General features: G+C 37.8%; 1 protein-coding gene across 1 annotated transcript in view; it reads right to left on the reverse strand.

The window, feature by feature from the left end:
* PRIM2 (DNA primase subunit 2) overlaps window positions 1–18,212 on the reverse strand; it is a 90,773-nt gene that overhangs the window by 26,982 nt on the left and 45,579 nt on the right. Inside the window, exons 8-10 of the mRNA XM_054280191.1 lie at window positions 10,019–10,086; window positions 6,887–6,959; window positions 5,739–5,924 (exon numbers count right to left, since the gene is read on the reverse strand). Of these exons, the coding sequence (XP_054136166.1) occupies window positions 5,739–5,924; window positions 6,887–6,959; window positions 10,019–10,086 (327 nt within the window). The remainder of the gene's footprint in view (window positions 1–5,738; window positions 5,925–6,886; window positions 6,960–10,018; window positions 10,087–18,212) is intronic.

Genomic DNA, 18,212 nt, shown 5'->3' on the forward strand with positions numbered 1-18,212 from the left:
TTCTAGCCTGCAGATTTCTACAGTTCAAACAATTAAAGAATAAAAATAGCAGATAACATTCAATTAGAGAATTATAATTAAAAATATGAGATAATAAAGATCCTTTTCTGATTTACGAATCTAAACTTTCCAAAAATAGTAGCCAGCAATACCCAATATAAAGGGGGTGAGTAAGAAAAAGAAAATCTAAGAGCAAAACAACGCAGAAATCTCTAAGAATTGAGAGATGAAAATATCAAACCCAAATGTAACCAACTGACTCATAGAGAAAACATTCCTGAGGATTTGAGCAGGTGAAGGTTGTTTTAAAGAACCATCCAAGCATTATAAATTGCACTGGGGATAGTTGCACGTGCTTAAAAGCACTGACCTGAAGATTGCCAAGTGCCTACTTCTACTTCCATTTAAATACAAAGGGCTTTTTAAATAATTGTATAGACTTACACACATTAGAGCAAGAACACTTCTAATTTACATCTATACATTATATTTGTTTATTCCATACTATCTTGTCTCCCTCTAGTGGCTGACTCCCACAAACACGGGCTTCTACCCGGATTCAGCCCTGCTGCAGAATCTCAGGGTAATTCAGGCTGGACAGGACCTCACGAGGTCCAGGCTCCCTCTCAAGGAATTTCTGGTTGGCCTTCATCACCAGCCCTCTGCACTCAAGGTAAAAACTCACTCTTGAATTTAGACTCAAGAACCTCCTAAGAGCATTTGGAAAAGAAATCATAGAGCCAGGAAAATAAAGTCACTGGAACTATCACTTGGGACATATCATCATCCCAAAGTTTCACTGTTTTTTAACAGAGTAGGAGACATATGTCTTTGTGTATTGATGCAGTATATGGCTGTCACATTATCTGTCCTCAGCTTCATACATGACCACCAAGTGTGGAAGAAACATGTAAAATATATCAATGATCAACTCAAGTTCAAAAGCTTCACTGCGAAGGGCTTGCTTTTTTACCAAAAACAGACCCTGAGCAAGGCTGAATTTGAGTGAACTCTCCTCTTTCTTCTTCCAGCAAAACATCTGTCATGAGGACCTTCACTGGCAAGAAGGGATGAGGAGGCTTACCTCAGACAACTAGAAAACAACCTGCTCCTTGCCATTTGCAATCAACTGCAATAGAAAACAACATAATAGAAACAACATAATAACTTACTGTAATAGAAACTACAGTAAGTTAATCTGGAAGAATGAGTCAGGATGAATAAGAGGCTTTGCCAGCCTGAGTGCCACCACATCTCTAAAGGGTCCTACAACACAGGGGCTAAAGAGCCATAAGAAGTCACAAAAGACAAGGAAAGTGTTCTATCACAAGGATAATTTTGTAAATATAGTAATACTTCAGTTTTGCAGATTTATTGAATAAATAAACCCCCCCACTCTTGCACAATTTTAAGTTGTGCTTCAGTAGCTTATGCAACAATAATTAAAACTAGTGCAATGTCAAACTGCAGCACCAAAGGAATTACTTTTCAACACAGGAGTGTATAACCAGCAACTGTTACTTCTGCACAAAGAGGTAAAAAATCAGAGTACTAGAAAAGGGCATTTTGTACCACCATACACCAATAACTGCTGAGAAAAAAAGAACATGTATCACAAGTATAAGTAGCAGTGGGAAGCAAAAAGTGAGAAGCTGCCTTAAAGCCTTCCATCTGTATAAAAATCTCAGATCCAGGCTGTTAACTAAAGAAGTAACTGAATAACACCTTAAAGAAACTGATTCTGCATTCCTTCTTTCCTTTGTTTGAAATACTGCATTATCTTTCAACTCCTCCTTTTCACATTCACAGGTTAATAATACAAAAATATCTGAAAACAGAAACAAACTCCACTACAATGATATCTGTTAGAGGACTTATTTTCAACTATGAAAGCATTTTTACATCTGCACTCTAATTATTTAATTTGTCTTGTCATCTTACTACCTTTGTGCATTTTTATATCACACTGGAGTTACATCCCCCCACCATTTTTGGTGGTCTTTTTTTGGACAAGGTTGGGAGTTACTTTTTAAGCAAGAATAGTGAAAGAATCTATGAGAATCAATATTTTTAGAGTAAGATTTCAATTTATAGAAAAAAACCCCAGTCTTAAAATAACATTGAAGTTATGAAGCCAACTGGCACAACCATTCATTCAGAAGTAACGCATCTACTCCTATCTGGCAGTTAATCCTTTCATCTGAAAAACAACAATTTACCATTTAGGCACTCTTAACCTAGCAATTTGCAGAGTAATTTTAATTACAGTGCCTAAATTAGAAAATGTTTTATTTTGCATTCTGCTTTTATCCCTGTTGTGAACATGCCAATACATGACCATTCCCTCCCCCACTCCACCAACAGAGCATCTCCACCTTCCTTCTTTGCAGGTGTTACTTGATTTTTCCCTAATGACTACATGATTTCACACTTCATTCATACTTCATGTATTCCTCTCTAAAGGTAAAATATAATTTCTTACAGGCTTTTCTACAGTGTTTTTATCAATGAGGCCTGAAGTATACCTGCACCAGTTATTCAGAGCACAGGAGGAGTTCTTTTTGGTGCAAATTGTCCATATGCCTATGCTCAGCCTGGAGACCATGCTTAGCCAGTTCACTGCTAATGTGCTCATGGTAACTTCCTTCCTGCTGAAGACTGAAGGTGTGTGCCAAGAATTCATAGGACTGAAAATTGCCATAGATGTTGCAGCTATTAAAGACAAAAATGAACAAACAATTTTGAAATCATAACCATTTCCAGCAAATTGAACACTCCCTCTCTACAATATGAGAGTCAATAGGTAATACAACATTAACCTTAATCTTTACAAAGTATCATGCATATGTCTTCACAATGCTCCAGTAAAATGAAACAGTGTAATTAATTATCTCCACTCTACAAGAAAGGAACAATGGCACGAATGCCAGAAAATAAAAATGTCAAAAGAAGAAAATAGCAATAAGAATTGCATTAATCTTCCTTTTTTCAGGACATTAAACACTGTATGACACTACTGTGAAAAATCACAGGCCACCAACCTCCGTTAGAGACATGAAAAATTAGTTTTCTCTTTTATTCAAGATTGAAGCTGGTTATCTAGAACTTGAAAAGGACCAAAATTATATGGATGTAGCAGCTTGCTTGTGAAAAATGTAGTAAGCAAACTCCTTGTTTGATTCACAATGTGCTTTCTAACTCTTGAAGCTAAACACAGGATCATAAAACTTCATTTATTTCTAGGGCCTATCAACAGAGATGCTATAATAGAAAGTCATAACTCTGTGATTGAAAACAGGATCCAAGGTACATACAGGTCTTCATACATGTGCATGTACATATTTGACCAAAGCACAAGTAGGTGGAATCAGATGTGTTCTCCCAATATTTTTTGAAAATAGAAATAACTAATGTGATAATGTTTTATCATTTCTAATAATTTGTTTTAATTCTTTCAGTTCTTTTAGACACAGGATATGTCAATTGAAAATTCTGCATTTTCCTGAATTCAGGAAGTGTGGGTTGATCCTGGCTGGATGTCAGGTGCCCACTCCCCTCCTCATGTGGACAGGGGAGACAAAATACAACGAAGGACTCAAGCACACATTGGGATCATTCATTGGTTACTGTTATAGGCAAAACAGACTTCACTTGGGAAAAGTAATTTATTACCAATCAAATCAGAAGAGGGAAATGAGAAATAAAAACAAATCTTGCAACACCTTCCCCTCATCCAGCTTTGACTTCACTCCTGATTTTTCTCCCTCTTCCCACAGGTGGTGCAGGCTGACAGGAAATGGGAGGTCACCACACATTTCTGCCACTCCTTCCTTCTCAGGGGAGGATCTTTACACTCTTCCTCTGCTCCAGAGTGGGGTCCCTCCCACAGGAAACAATGAACTTCTCCAACGTTGAATCTTCCCACATGCTGCAGTTTTTACAAACTGCTCCAGCACATCCTTTCCATGGTGTGCAGTCCTTCAGGAGCAGCCTGCTCCAGTGTGAGTCCCTGTGGGGTCCCAAATCCTGCCAGCAAACCTGCTCCACAGTGGGCTCCTCTCTCCAAGGGGCCACAGGTCCTGCCAGGAGCCTGCTCCAGCATGGGCTTCCTACTGGGCTACAGCCTGCTCCAGGCATCCCTCTGCTCTGGCATGGGGTCCTCCATGGGCTGCAGGTGGATCTCTTTTCCACCTTGGCCCTCCATGGGCTGCAGGGGCACAGCTGCCTCACCAGGGGCTGCACCAGGGGCTGCAGGGGAATCTCAGCTCTGGCACCTGGAGCACCTCCTCCTCCTCCTTCTGTTGCACTGCCCTTGGTGTCTGCAGAGCTGTTCCTCTCTCATATTCCCACTCTCCTCTCACTGGGTGAAGCTGTTATTGTGAGGGGATTTTTACCCCCTTTTCTCAAATAAGTTATCCCAGAGGTACTACCCACCACTGCTGATGGGCTCAGCCCTGGCCACAGGGCTCCCCTCCCTCTTGGAGCCAGTTGGCTTTAGCCCTGTTGGACAATAGGGGAAGCTTCTGGCAACTTCTCACATAACCTAACCCTGCAGCCCCATACACTACCAAAACCTGCACATAAACCCAACACAACTAGTAATTAATTAGCATTCCACTGCAAGATTTACTGCCAGTCTTCTGAGATGTTCTTGAGACTTTTGTAAAAAAATGCTTTCTGAAGTCTTTTTTAACAAACTACCTATCTCCTTTTGAATCAAGTTATATTTGAGGAACTGGATAAACAGAGGTTTAAATACTCATTCAAATCATACCTTTAAATCCCTTTCTCCTTTCCACAAAATTTACAGAAAAGTTGATATATCATCTGTATCTTGAAAGAGGCATATGTACCACAATTCATTTTAGCCCATCTTATTTTTTCCCCCTGTATCTTCTATAAATAGCAATGGCCCAGACAACCTAAGGTAAGGAAAGATTGTCTGCAAAGCCCTCCAAAAATACTTCACGGTACTCTGGAAAGCTGAGATCTCACAATATTAAATACTAAGTACACTCCACACAATACAGATGAAGTCTGAAACTCTGCTCTTACACATACCACAGGGCAGGCAGAGAAGGATGAGGGAGGAAGCCTGCTTCATAGTACCTAGTATGTTCAAGATAAGGAGCAGTCCACAATCCTCCAAAAATTAGACACTACAGCTTCCTCACCCACAATACTCCCAAAAATGTTGGCAAGAGTGAGGCCAATGACTAGTATGTCAGTAATACCTCCCATTGCACTGAATAGTATTTTCTCACTATTTCCTTGAACACATTCTTCTGTCTTCTGTCCCCAGTTTCTTCTTTCATTCTTCAACTGTAAATTTCCTAAGGCAAGACTACTTCACACAGAGCTGTCCAACTAATATATTTTTTTAATAAACAACAAAAAAGTTTAACCTTGTCTTTCAGACAGTACTGGGTTTGGTCTCTGATCTGCTTGGTGAATTTATTTACTCACATAGTACCTGTATTTCATAAAGGACACTGGTTTCCTAGTAATTTACTGGAAAGGTTTTTCTAGTCCACACTTATAAAAGCCTCTTTATGGTTTGCCTTTTTTCCCCATAGTTCAGGTCAATACCCAACAAAATGACTAAAACTATAAGCAGAGACCAAAAAAACCCTCCCACCTTTAAAAAGGTGTACCTTTTGCCCAATTTTCCACTTCAAAAAGCATCTATTCAACCTACACATGAACTACATCCCCATATTTACATTTTGTTTAACTACCTTATCAGCATCCACTTTTCCTCTGATAAATTCTTTCTTCCAGAACTCCAGGGCCTGCTCCAGCGTGAGGCCGATGCCCTTGAGGAAGAGCCCGTACTGCATGCGGCCGCCGTGGCGCAGGTGGTGGCTCTCACGGAGGGCTCTGTGCAGCTGCCGCATGCACAGGGGGAACGACTTCACAGAGAGCTGACGGGAAAAGAATTTCTGTTTAAGGCACACTGATCATTTAATCCACAGCTTATGTGTGTACTGCGATTAATTAGCTCCATTTGAAAATGCCAATGGCTGGAAGAAAAGATAGGCCTGTACAGAGAGCCTTGGGACTGAATTCTTAACACAAGTGAGTCCATAGACTATCCAATTTAACAACCATCTCAAGAACAAAATCCAGAGGACAGAGTAATACAGCTGGTACTATCAGACTGTCTCCAGCTACAAAGTTACACAGGTCTAATTGCTGTCAGGAAAAATATACCCACATTTGCATTACAGTATTTCTTGACTCTGGTTTTTTTTTTTTTTGCATCTGGAATGGCCAAATGACCTTTTACAGAGTTTTGGGGGTGGGGAAGGGGAGGGGATTTTAATTCACTGCCAGAGAAACACTATCATGGTTTAAGATGGATGCTAAAAACACACAGTTCCTAAAATTCAGATGAAGGAGCTGTAATATGTTTTGAATGGACTCTGTACAATTTATCCATGGTGTTTTACATCCCATGTTTTACTTCCATTTTATTTACTTCCTTGTTTTCAAAACCCTGCCTGTAAGTCAAAAATCAAAAACCAGCATTGGAAAGACTAATACTGCAACACAGTAATCATAAACTTCATGGTTTGCAAGATTGTTAAATAAGAAAATTTTGTTGTATTCTGCTTATAATTATGTTAAGTATTTGTAAAAGTACACAAAATTGAACAGCAAATTAAGCATTTCACTGCAACTGCACCCTGAGTCTGAATCCTGATTAGATGCATTTTCAGCTAATTCTGCTCCATCTTGAACTTCAACACAATTTCCTTCAACAGTTACAAAGCAAACACGAATAAAAATAAGATAAAGGCTTTATATTTAGTTTGTACATAGAGTACTTGAACTTAAAAAGTTACACATCAACATCGTATATGACTCCAGAAACACAACTTACAGCATCAATTTGCTCTAGAGAAATTTTTCCAGTGTTCTTTTGGATGCTGTAATCTGGGCCAACATAGGAATGGCTGAAAAAGAAAGCAAACGGTATGGCATCACTTAAAGCAGTTCCAAAATATTTTTAAGTTTAAAAATTCTGAAAGAAAAAATTCATCAATTATAGGCTGCAAATATTTCGTATCAGGCAAAAACTAGAAACCCGGTAATTAGGACTCATAAAGCATGAGTCATAAAATGATGTCATAAAGCATTAGAGCAAACATAGCAAAGAAACCCTCTTGGCCTTCATCTGAAAGGAGAGGTGAGGGATCATATAGGGTTTAGAGCAGAGAGACCCCTGAAGATCATCTAGTCCGACCCCTGCTCAAAATGATGTTTGCTCAGGACCTCATAAAGCTTGCAGGTTGCTTAGGATCTCATAAAGCTGGGTTTTGAGCATATCCAAGGACAGAGAGTCATAACTTTCTGAGCAACCTGTTCCAATGTTCAACCACTCTGTCAAAAAAAAAGTGCTTTCTTATGTGTAGGCAGAATTTCCTGTGTATCAGTCTCTGCCCATTGCTTCCTGGCCTATCACTGGATACCACTGAGAAAACTCTCTCTTTTTTTTTACTCCTCCTTATCAGACACCTATTTACATGCACTGATGAAATGCACACACACACTTGCTGAAATTTATCTCCTCCAGGCTGAACCACCTCAGTTTTCTCAGTCTCTTCTTGTACGTACTGGGGAGCCCAGGATTGGTCACAGCCCTGCAGATGTGGTCTCACCAGGGCTGAGTAGTGGAAGGATCATCTCCCCTGAGCTGCTGCAAGTGCCCTTGCTAGTGCCATGCAAGAGGGCTGCCAGCTGCCTTTGCTTCACAGGTGCTCTGGTGGCTCACAGCTTGCTGCCCAGCAGGACCCAAGGGCCTCCTCTGCACCCACAGCCATTCAGCCCTCAGCGTACACTGGCACATGGAGTAATCGTCCCCAGCTGCCAGCCTTGCTCTTTCCCTTTGCTGAACTTCACAGGGCTCCTGGCAGCCCATTTCTCCCTTCTGCCCAAGTCCATCTCAAAGGCAGAGCACCCATCTGGTGCAAACCATTCTCCACAGTTTTATATCATGTGAGTCTTGCTGAGTGCACACTCAATTCCATCACCCAAGGCAACAAAGCAGAGGCTAAGAAGACAGGACCCTAGGTACTCCACTATTACGGTACTTAATAGATTTTTTTTTTAATCACACAAAAGGGATAAATAATTTAAACTATTTAAACCATGTGTGTCTATTATTACTAATTTTACTATAGAAGCATCTAAATTCTCTGTGGTCACCTGTCTGTTCACTGCCAGAGGTCGCTTTTCAAGTTGCAACATCTGATATATTTTGTTAATTTTAAAGGAACTTTCAAAGGGGCAACTTGGAAGCATTTGTATCATTTTTTTGGCTGGTGACAAAATAAACTGGAAACAGTCACTCCTTTTTCAAAAAAGGAAAATGGAAGTGATTTACCAGCTGTACAACATACATACCCAAGGTACCATAACAATGTACAAAAATACCAGTTGGCATAAATGTGGGGTATAGCATCCCTGTTGAAGTACCTTCTTTTGGAACCTTTCCTTTTTCCATATTAAAAAAAAAAAAAAAAAAAAATAAGCACAGACAGAACTGAGGGTGATACTGAAGGACTGTTCCACTTACACAGAACAGAGCATACATCAAAAGAAATTTTCAATTTCTCAGTAATTACTCCTAGAGAGCACAGTTTATAAAAACCTAACTTAATTGTTCTTGATCTTCAAATTAAGAAAGGAATACCACTGAGGCATATTTTTACAACCCCAGTAACATGTAGGGTACTAAAATCATGGAAGGTTATTGGCATTCAGAAGTACCCCCAGCTATGTAACAGTAACAATAACACTGCAATCTTTGTTTTCATTCATTGCTCTTGAACAAAGTTCAATCATATGTAAATAAGCAGAGATATGAAAGCTATTTTTCCTGCTCTGATTTACACTAAAAACAACAAAACATAAAACTCTTCCTATATAATAAAAATTATGAGACTTTAAAAAATCAAAATAAAATGTCAGGGTTTGGGAACAGATAGCTCAAGCAGCAGAGCACTGTAGAAAATAAGGAGCAGGATCCAGCAAACCAGATCTGCATCCCAATTCCCCATGAAATGATGCCATGATGGAGCCTCAACACTTCCATTTCTAATTCATCCAACATAATTTCAATGATCTTAATGCCAAGATGTGTGTGTTCAGAAACTGCTTTCATTGTTGACATCCCATATTTAAGTAAATTTCTATTCTTAGAGACATTAAAAATTATACAAAAAGAAACACCTCATCTAACCAGATTTTCATTGAACACGAGCTAGATTAAATCATCTCCAGAGGTTCACTTCAAGCTAAATCATTCCATGATTCTAAACCAGCTCCCTCTAATTGTATGGACCTTGTCCTCCTGCATATGACCACAGCAAGAAAAGTCTCCCATATAAAGTGGTGAAAATAAATCATATATATATATATAGACAGATATAAGAAAGAGATCAGAGTCTTCTACTTACCTTCTTCTCCAAATAAAGTAGAAAGCTTATGTACATATATATACACACAGATATAAATATATATACACACACACACACAACTAAGAGGGAGGAGAACGATTTACTCTAATGGTTCAACTTTCAGCAATCTACATAAGTCCATTAAAATAACAAATTAGTACTCCATTCATCAGTGACAGCAAAATCTTCCCAAAAGAGCAGGGAGCATAGAATATTAGCAACAAGGAAGGCCCATGCTCTGAGCACTGTAATTTGGAATCTGTTTTTGTTTATAAAGGAGCTTAACAACTTTTCACTTGCCATAAAAAAAAAAAAAAATCAACCTTTATAAAAGCTACAACTATTTTTTGTTACTTAAAAGCAACATTACTTCTATAAACTATTTTCCATGTAATTTATAAAGCTTTTGTTAAGTTGAAGAATTACTTTGGGGTTTTTTTTCAAAGGCAATCACACAGATGAGGTCTGTAAAAAACCTGTACCTAAGGCATTCTACCAAAACAATTACTTTAATCTGTATGAAGGAATGTAGTCATGCTTTCTCTTCACACTACCTGAGATGATTAAGCAGAGGTTGAAGTCTTTCATCGGACTGTATGGAAGGTAGTGATCGTGCTGTCAGCTGGAAGAAAAAATTAGTACAATTAATAAAATATTAGCTTAAAAAATCTGATAGCACGATGCAGGAATTATGTTGGAAGTCACACTGCATTGTTACAACTTTATACAATATTGGGTAAGTCGTAATTTTTCCTATTAAAAATAACTAAGCATAGCCTTCCAGAATCTGAAGCTAGCAGAACAAGTTAACAAACAGTGAAAAATCATTTGTCTAAAATTAAAATGCTATTAGAATTAAATAGCAAGACATTACTGGAAGCGGTATATGTTTTTCCAAACATATTTGAACTAAAATTGATGTTGTGCCTAGACAGACTTTTACCAATGTAAATATAAATCATGAAGTGATATTATATATCATTTACATTTGTATAAAAGCAATTTTACATAGAATTTAGCACTATGTGACTTTATATAAACATGCCTCTGTGTACACTGTTTTCTTTTAAACGGGCATAACACGTTATACAATTTGATTGTTCTAAAACATTTCTTTTTCTTCTAACTCATATGACTAATTTAAAAAATTCAACTTTTTATGCAAAAATAAACCCAGCAATCTGTATGTCACACTAGTATAGAATATTAGTTGACTGGTGCATTAACTAAAATAACTGGAAAAATGCATGTATTAGATTTGCTTAGTATCTGTACATAAGGTGGCTACCTTCACCTATAAAAGTTACAAACATAGCTCTTTGGATAATTCTGACATACATCTCATTCAAAATACTGAACATAAACAAGCATTTCAGGATTCTGTGGCTGCCATGATTCTTAGGCTGTATTTTGAAAACTACCTTTGAACAAAGTAGAAATTTCAAGATATTTCACACTGTGTAAATAAACATGAAGGTCTTAAGTATTTTACAGGTAACTCAAAAATAGCATGCAGTATTAATTAACTAAATTATTATGCATACTAATTAGAAATATCTAACTCCTGAAAAACCAACCATTTGTAACACCCATTTCACAACTTTTGCTGCTGGCAGAAGTCAGACTGGGATCAAATTTGAAACATGCACCCCAAGCTCACAGCACCATCCACTAATAAATGAGAGGGGGTTGGAAGCAGCCAAGGGGAGGCTGAAGCCACTGAACTCAGGGACAGCAGGGAAGGAGGAAGGGGCCATTCCTGCTGCTGGGGGAGCCCTGGACTGCAGCAGTCACTGTCACATCACGGCTCTTCTCAGCCCCAGCTGTGCCAGATGTACTCATCCGACCTGGCTGCTGTAGGAAACATTAACCTGGCACTCTCAGCAACCCATTCACCCTCCTCTTAAAGGAGGCAGATGTCTTGGCAATTACAGCATGATCCACATTCCTTTGTTTTATGGAGCTAGATTGAGATGCATATGATACACTAAAACTTCAGTAAACTCTGAATTTATTCAGAAGTGTCTTTTAATTAAGAAAAAAAACAACAACTCATTTTCCTACTATGCAGTATTAAAGGTCAATATAAGTATTCTTTATTCACATCTCTTGTAAAGTAACTCTCTAACTTTGTTTTAAACACAATCAGAAATTATTTCTGAAAAGAAATTGGAAGCTTTCTAAACACCAACCAAAGTTATCAGAACAAAGGCAGAACTGACTGAAATACAATGTTTCTTTCTCCATTATTAACTTAAGAGATACAGAAAACAGTATTTGTGTGCACACTCACAGAACCACAAGGCTGGAAGAGACCTTCAAGAACACAGAGTCCAACCCATGCCCTAACACCTCAACTAAACCATGGCACCAAGGGCCACATCCAGTCTTTTTTTAAACACATCCAGGGATGGTGACTCCATCACCTTGCTGGGAGGACAGTTCCAGTACTTTATCACTCTTTGCATGAAAAACTTTTTCCTAATATCCAACCTATATTTCTCTTGAAAATTTTCCACACAAACACATAGGTATAATTTTAAATAGGACAAGCATACTGTATTTTCTTCTATGCAGTACTTGAAATATTGCATTTCATCAGAAAAAAAGCACGCATTTATGACAGGATGTTTATGAAAGTCTGACTGGACAATGATGTAAGCAGCAAAAAAAAGTAAGATTCAAAACCTGAAAAAGTACCAACATTATTATACAAATTGTATATACAATAAACTACATTTCTGTGTAAGCACTATCAATTAACAAAAACACTGGTTTAAAACTAATTTAGGAGACTTGCAGTAATTGAAGCAGAACCAAGACCTAGTGATCTTTAACCAAGATTTTTCTTGAGATTTCAATGAAAGAATATGGAAGAGGTCGCCTATGCTTGGCAGTTACAGAATCTGCCTTTAAAGGGCAAAAACAATCCCTTGAAGTCAAAGGAGAATCCACATGGTCAATATTTTTCTGAATCTGCAAATCTTAGGAGCAAAATGACTCCTTATTTTCCTCTATTATGGTGCCTGGACAAGGTAATGTTTTCTACAGACCATCCTATTTTCACATTATCAGTGAAAATAAGATCTAACACTTTGCAAATCTTAGAACAAACACTTAGTCCAGTTATTTCAAATGTTTAATTTCAGGCAGATGTGGGATCCTCATGATGCTGCTTTTTTTCTATCTACCACTAAGGACAGCTTTCCTTAAACATAGCTGAGGAGACCTCATCAAAATATTTGAACAACTTTAATTGAAAGAGAACATTTTCCTTCAACTTGCCTGGATTATAAAAAAAAAAAATATATATATTTTCAAGTATAAAGTTTCTTCTTATAACCATATCTTTTTATTAACAGAGCCACACTGTAAATAAAAGCAGCTTTGACAAAAGTCATGGAAAATAATTGCTGGTGTTTTAAACCGCTAAGAATTTTATGAGCTTTTTCAATAGCAGTTTTCTAGAAGATGATCCCTATTACACATTCCAAACTGAGATTTTGAAGACTTTTTCCAATGACTCTGAAATGAAATTTAGACAAATTCCTGCAAGCACGGCCTTGCTTCTACCTCTATATGATACTCAACATAAAGATAGTCATACCAGAGGAAGAAAAGCAAAAACATGACATTTGACATTTTAGATACATGAAAGACATGAAAATCATGTCAAGTAAAGAGCATAGCTCCATACTGTGATCATGTTGAAGCAGTTTAATTTATAGAGACTATAAAACACTGCTGCCTTAACACAATTCAAGTCCCAAAGCCTGGATGATCAGAGAAGGGGGCAGAGTGAGCTGCAGACAGACACCTCAGAGCTAAGCTGAGCTGGTGACCTCCTAACCTCACATTCAGCAATAAGACTGAGGGGTAGTTTTTCCAAAGTTGCCATTGCTCAAGACCTGGCTGGGCATCAGTCTGTGGCTGGCAAGCATTGCTTGTGGGGTGTTTTGGTTTCCTTTTTCATTTAATGAACTGTTTTTACCTCGATCCAGTCATGTCACTGGTCACAAGACTGAAGAGATCAGCGTCTGCCCCTCCACTTGTCCTTATGAGGATGCTGAAGACTGCAGTGAGGTCTTGCTCAGTCTCCTCCAGGCTGAACAGATCAAGAGACCTCAGCTGCTCCTCACACAGCTTCCCCTCAAGGCCCTTTGCCATCCTTGTGGCCTCCTTTGGACTCTAACAGCTTGATGTGTTTCTAGAGGTGTTTCTTGTATTGTGGCACCCAAAACTGCCCCCAGCACTGGAGGTGAGGCCGCCCCAGCCCAGAGCAGAGAGGGACAATCCCCTCCCTTGCCCGGCTGCCAATGCTGGGTCTGATGTCCCCAGGACAGGGTTGGCTGTTCTGGCTGCCAGGGCACTGCTGGCTCAGATCTGACCTTCCATCACCCAGGACCTCCAAGTCCCATTCCACAGAGCTGCTCTCCAGCCTCTCATCCCCAGCCTATGCAACAACCAGGGTTGCCCCATCCCAGGTGCAGAACCTGGCCCTTTCCCTTGTTAAATTTCATGGTTGGTGATCACCCAACCCTCTAATTTGTCAAGGTCTGTCTGCAGGGCCTGTGCCCAACTTACTGCCTGACCTATGTGTGCCCAACAAAGGCACTATGGGCTATTTGTTCCCATTAAATGCATCACCCAGCTGAGTATGGGCCTGCACAGTAGCAAAGTGAAACAGGAAAAGAAAGTAGAAGCTTCTTTCCATAAAAATGGAAACTAAGACATGAGTAAAATATGACATCACAGTACTACCTGGCAGCAGTAACTCATCTAAAGGAATGGTACACAATTAGAAGTTCTCTTTAGTGGAATGAAATAAAATTACTTTTGCTCTAATAATCCAGCACTACATTACCTATTCAGGTCCTCCTCTTGAACTTTTTGAAACAGAGACTGCCTTTAGCGATAGCTATTTAACATTAACAGGCACTAACTACACTTGTTCCAACTAACTCATCAGTACTAGACAAACTTTATTCAAAGATCTGTTTGGCCAGCATTTTAAGATGTTTTCTAAATATAACCAATCTAACAGAATATCAAATTTTATGTAACCAAACAATTTATAGGATTTTCTTACTGAGTATACTGTAGCCATGCCATATCTGAAAGTCAGAATTACAGATCCCAGTTCTCCCCCTTCACTGGGAGTAACTGAGAAACAAAAGAAGACAGTAAGATGCTTTCTGTGAAAGTTTTTCCTTAATTACAAATTTTGTCCTTAACCCTAGTTTATCTAGATTAGCTATCCTTCTGAAGTATACATTTGATCAAAAGAAAAAACAATCTTCAGGAGATGCTACAAATGCCTAGGGAAGCTTTCCTCTCCTCATTCCCATTTTAAGATATGGAACAGGTTAAAAATAATGCTGTAGAAGCACTTTAGTTCTACTCACTTAAAGACTGTGTCATAACATTCACTATATTGTTATAAATATACTACACACATCTCAGAGTACTCTTTACATATTTATGGGATCAACAAAGAATCACAAGAATTTTGGGCTGGAAGGGGCCTTAAAGCTCATCTAGCTCCAAACTCCCTGTCATGGGCAGTGACAGCTTTCACCAGATAGAGCCCCATCCAACCTGGTCTTGAACATGAATTCTGCAAATATCCAGCAAGATTATAATAAATAACTGGCCTTAAAGTATCAGTTCCACTTACACAGAGTCCATCAGTCCATATATAAGGCCATGCCTTTCACAAAAATGGAAACTCTAATATACAATGACATTTGATACATAAATCATTCATGTAAAATCTCTTTCCCACTGCAATCTGCCTTCAGCAGCAATGTAGTTTTCATGTACATTTTATTCTAGAATTCAGCCTAAATAGTCCGGAAGTAATAGTCGCAAAAGACTTAATCATTTCTCTCTGATTAGAAGCATTGTTGATGAACAGAAACTCTAAAATTTTAAAACAAAATCTGAATTTTAGTTGTCTATTCTCTAAAATGCAGTATTAAAGGATATGAATTCTCCAGTAAGGTATTTTAATGCACCAGGCACCAAAATACTTGCTTTTGATTAAATTTCAGACTGAATGTCTAGAAAGGTTTTGTACTTCTGAGAAAACCTTAATATTACTTTGGTTTGCCTTTATTTATTTTTTTAAAAGACATTTCAGAATTATATTACCTGGTTTGTATGATTTTGCAGTAAAAGTCATGAGATGCAGATATTGCCAGAACCCAAGAATTCAAGTTAATTATGCTCCAGAGAAACACCTTCAACATCCAACTAAGGGGCAGGCTGTCTCATACCAACAGAAACTGATTGATTTTGAAACATCAACTATGGTGCTAATGTTGTTAGAAAATGTCACAATGCAAATGCTATGCAGCTGGGGAACCTGGAATGAGAGAGCAGTGCTTGCATGCCAGTAAGCTGCTGTACCTAGACAGTTGACATTTTAACACTGATCAATTTTCTTTTGAAAAAAGTTGGGGTTTAACCTTTCACAGCATCTTACAAATCTCAAGCACTGTACAAAATTAATAAGTAATTTTTGGCAAGGCTTCTTCAGCTATTAAAAGTTATTTCAGCAGCACTTACACTGAAATATGCTCAATAAAAACTACACCAAACAATTCATGTTATATCTATTCCACAACACACAACCTATATAACAGCAAAAAACATTCTTCAAAACTAACAAAACTATGCAAAAATGCTTTCAACATTATGAAACTTTTCTTTTTAATTGGCCAATATAATTTAATACATAAAGCATTTAAATTATTTTCATCTAGTACCACCAACTTTATGAAAGGAAGGAAATAAAATGGACTAGCATTACTTGGCTTCTAGTACAAATGTAACAATTCTGACGTTTCTAAAGAACAGGAAAAAATTTCCCTCTTGAATCCCTAGTGGATGATATGAGTCTCAATATAAGGCTGAAATTGGTTTGGTGGGTTTGCTTTTGTTTTGTTATTTGATTACATAAAACTCCCCACCAACTCCTCACACACACACCCCCCTGTTCACAGTAACACAAGCTAGCCAAAAGAAAATAACACACAACACTAAGTAGCCTTCTATGCTTGAGGAAAGCAAAACAAAGACAGTAACTAACTTTTTTAAAAAACAAACAAACAAAAGAATTGAAATTATATTATTAGCACTCTCATTTTCTTTTTGGACTCTAAAAGGCAGGGCACAGTTGTTATCAATGTTGCTTAGATGCTGTATCTAAACATTTAAAACCTATATACAAGTATATAAAATATAAATTATGTTGTAAAATATACATTCTAAATTATAAATATTATATATGTCTTCTTTTCATTTTGCCAGTTAATTCAAGCTGTCAAATGAAAAATTTTCCATAAGAGAAGAAACAAATTAAGAGTTGTGAATAATGTCCTTGCTAGCATGTCCTGGATATTCACCTAATGCTTTAAGAACTCTGAAGAAACTGAAGTCCACTAATTTCAGCTCAGCATTTGTCAAATGCACTCAGAATAATAATTAATGTTTTCCTGAGGCACTTGCTTCTGAAAGTAATTGATTTCTTTTTCCCATTTGCAAATGTCTAGGCTTTCATATTTACACTGAGGTATAAATAACACCTGGATTAGAGTCTCATATTTAGTCTTTAAAGCAAAATTTTTCAATCATTAAACCTTGTTTAATTGCCAAATTAGCTGTTGCTGGGTTTTGCAGCATTATTACTTCTGCATATAACCATTTCACTTGCATTTGAGGGTGACAGCATGCAAATGAACTCATCTCTTGTACTTTTTTGCATACTAAAATAAAGCTGAAGTTGACAGTTATGAAGATGCTCATTAGATATTTTCCCCCCAAAATAAGTTATTGATTCCACCTTTCTTACAATAGTGCATAGTGTGTTTCAGGCTTTAATTATATGTAGATTGAAGAAGACATTTAAGAAGCTACCTTGTCAGCAAACTCCAAATCTTCTGTTAAATAATGCTGCTTCCCATTGTTGTGAACATTCTTCAGTGATTTTATCAACTGTTTCACCACTGACTCGGCCTTTACAGAGAGCTTTCTCAACTTTTAATTTAGTCCTGAGTCCTTTTTTAGCATCAACTTCCAGATACCTAGTTATTTTCAAACCAAATAAACAGTGTCCTGGAACACTCGCCTTCACAGCAAGCATGGAAAATGAGATTGTTTCTTTTATTATTTCATTTTATTTCACCATGAACTTCTGATTCATGCAAACAGTTCTTCATCTCTTCATTACTGTTTACTATTCTTTGGCTGCCTGCAGATTTTTTTGTTTCTTCTTCTGGCATAATTTATGAACAGTTTGTTGCTTTCCCAGTCCTTCTCCCAGATTCACAGACTAAATGGTGATACCAATACTCTAAAGTAACCTGGAATGTATTCCTCAGCTCAACTATACAATGATGCTTTAATTAACTTGCATCCATGGAGCATTACTGATATGGGAGAAGGTAACTCAGCCAGCAGTGATTTCCCCAGGGTCTTAATGTTATGATTTTCAAGTTTCACACATACACCCTGCCCCTTGCACTTCATTCGTGAGAAGGAAATTAAGAAAGCCAAAATCATCATAAAATCTCTTCTTGGTAGAAGCTACTAGCCAATATCACATAAGAAGCAATTGGTTAGAACATATGAAAGATTGTTATTTAAAGACCCTCAAAGTCACTGTCACAAACCATGGCAGGTGTTTCCCATCACCTGATGTTTCTCATCAGTCCAGCACTGTGCTCCAAAACTGCCTTAAGAACA

The sequence above is a fragment of the Melozone crissalis genome, unplaced genomic scaffold (genome assembly GCF_028551555.1).
Source record: "Melozone crissalis strain CALT ecotype California unplaced genomic scaffold, PUWL_Pcris_2 ptg000027l_1, whole genome shotgun sequence".
Taxonomy (NCBI): domain Eukaryota; kingdom Metazoa; phylum Chordata; class Aves; order Passeriformes; family Passerellidae; genus Melozone; species Melozone crissalis.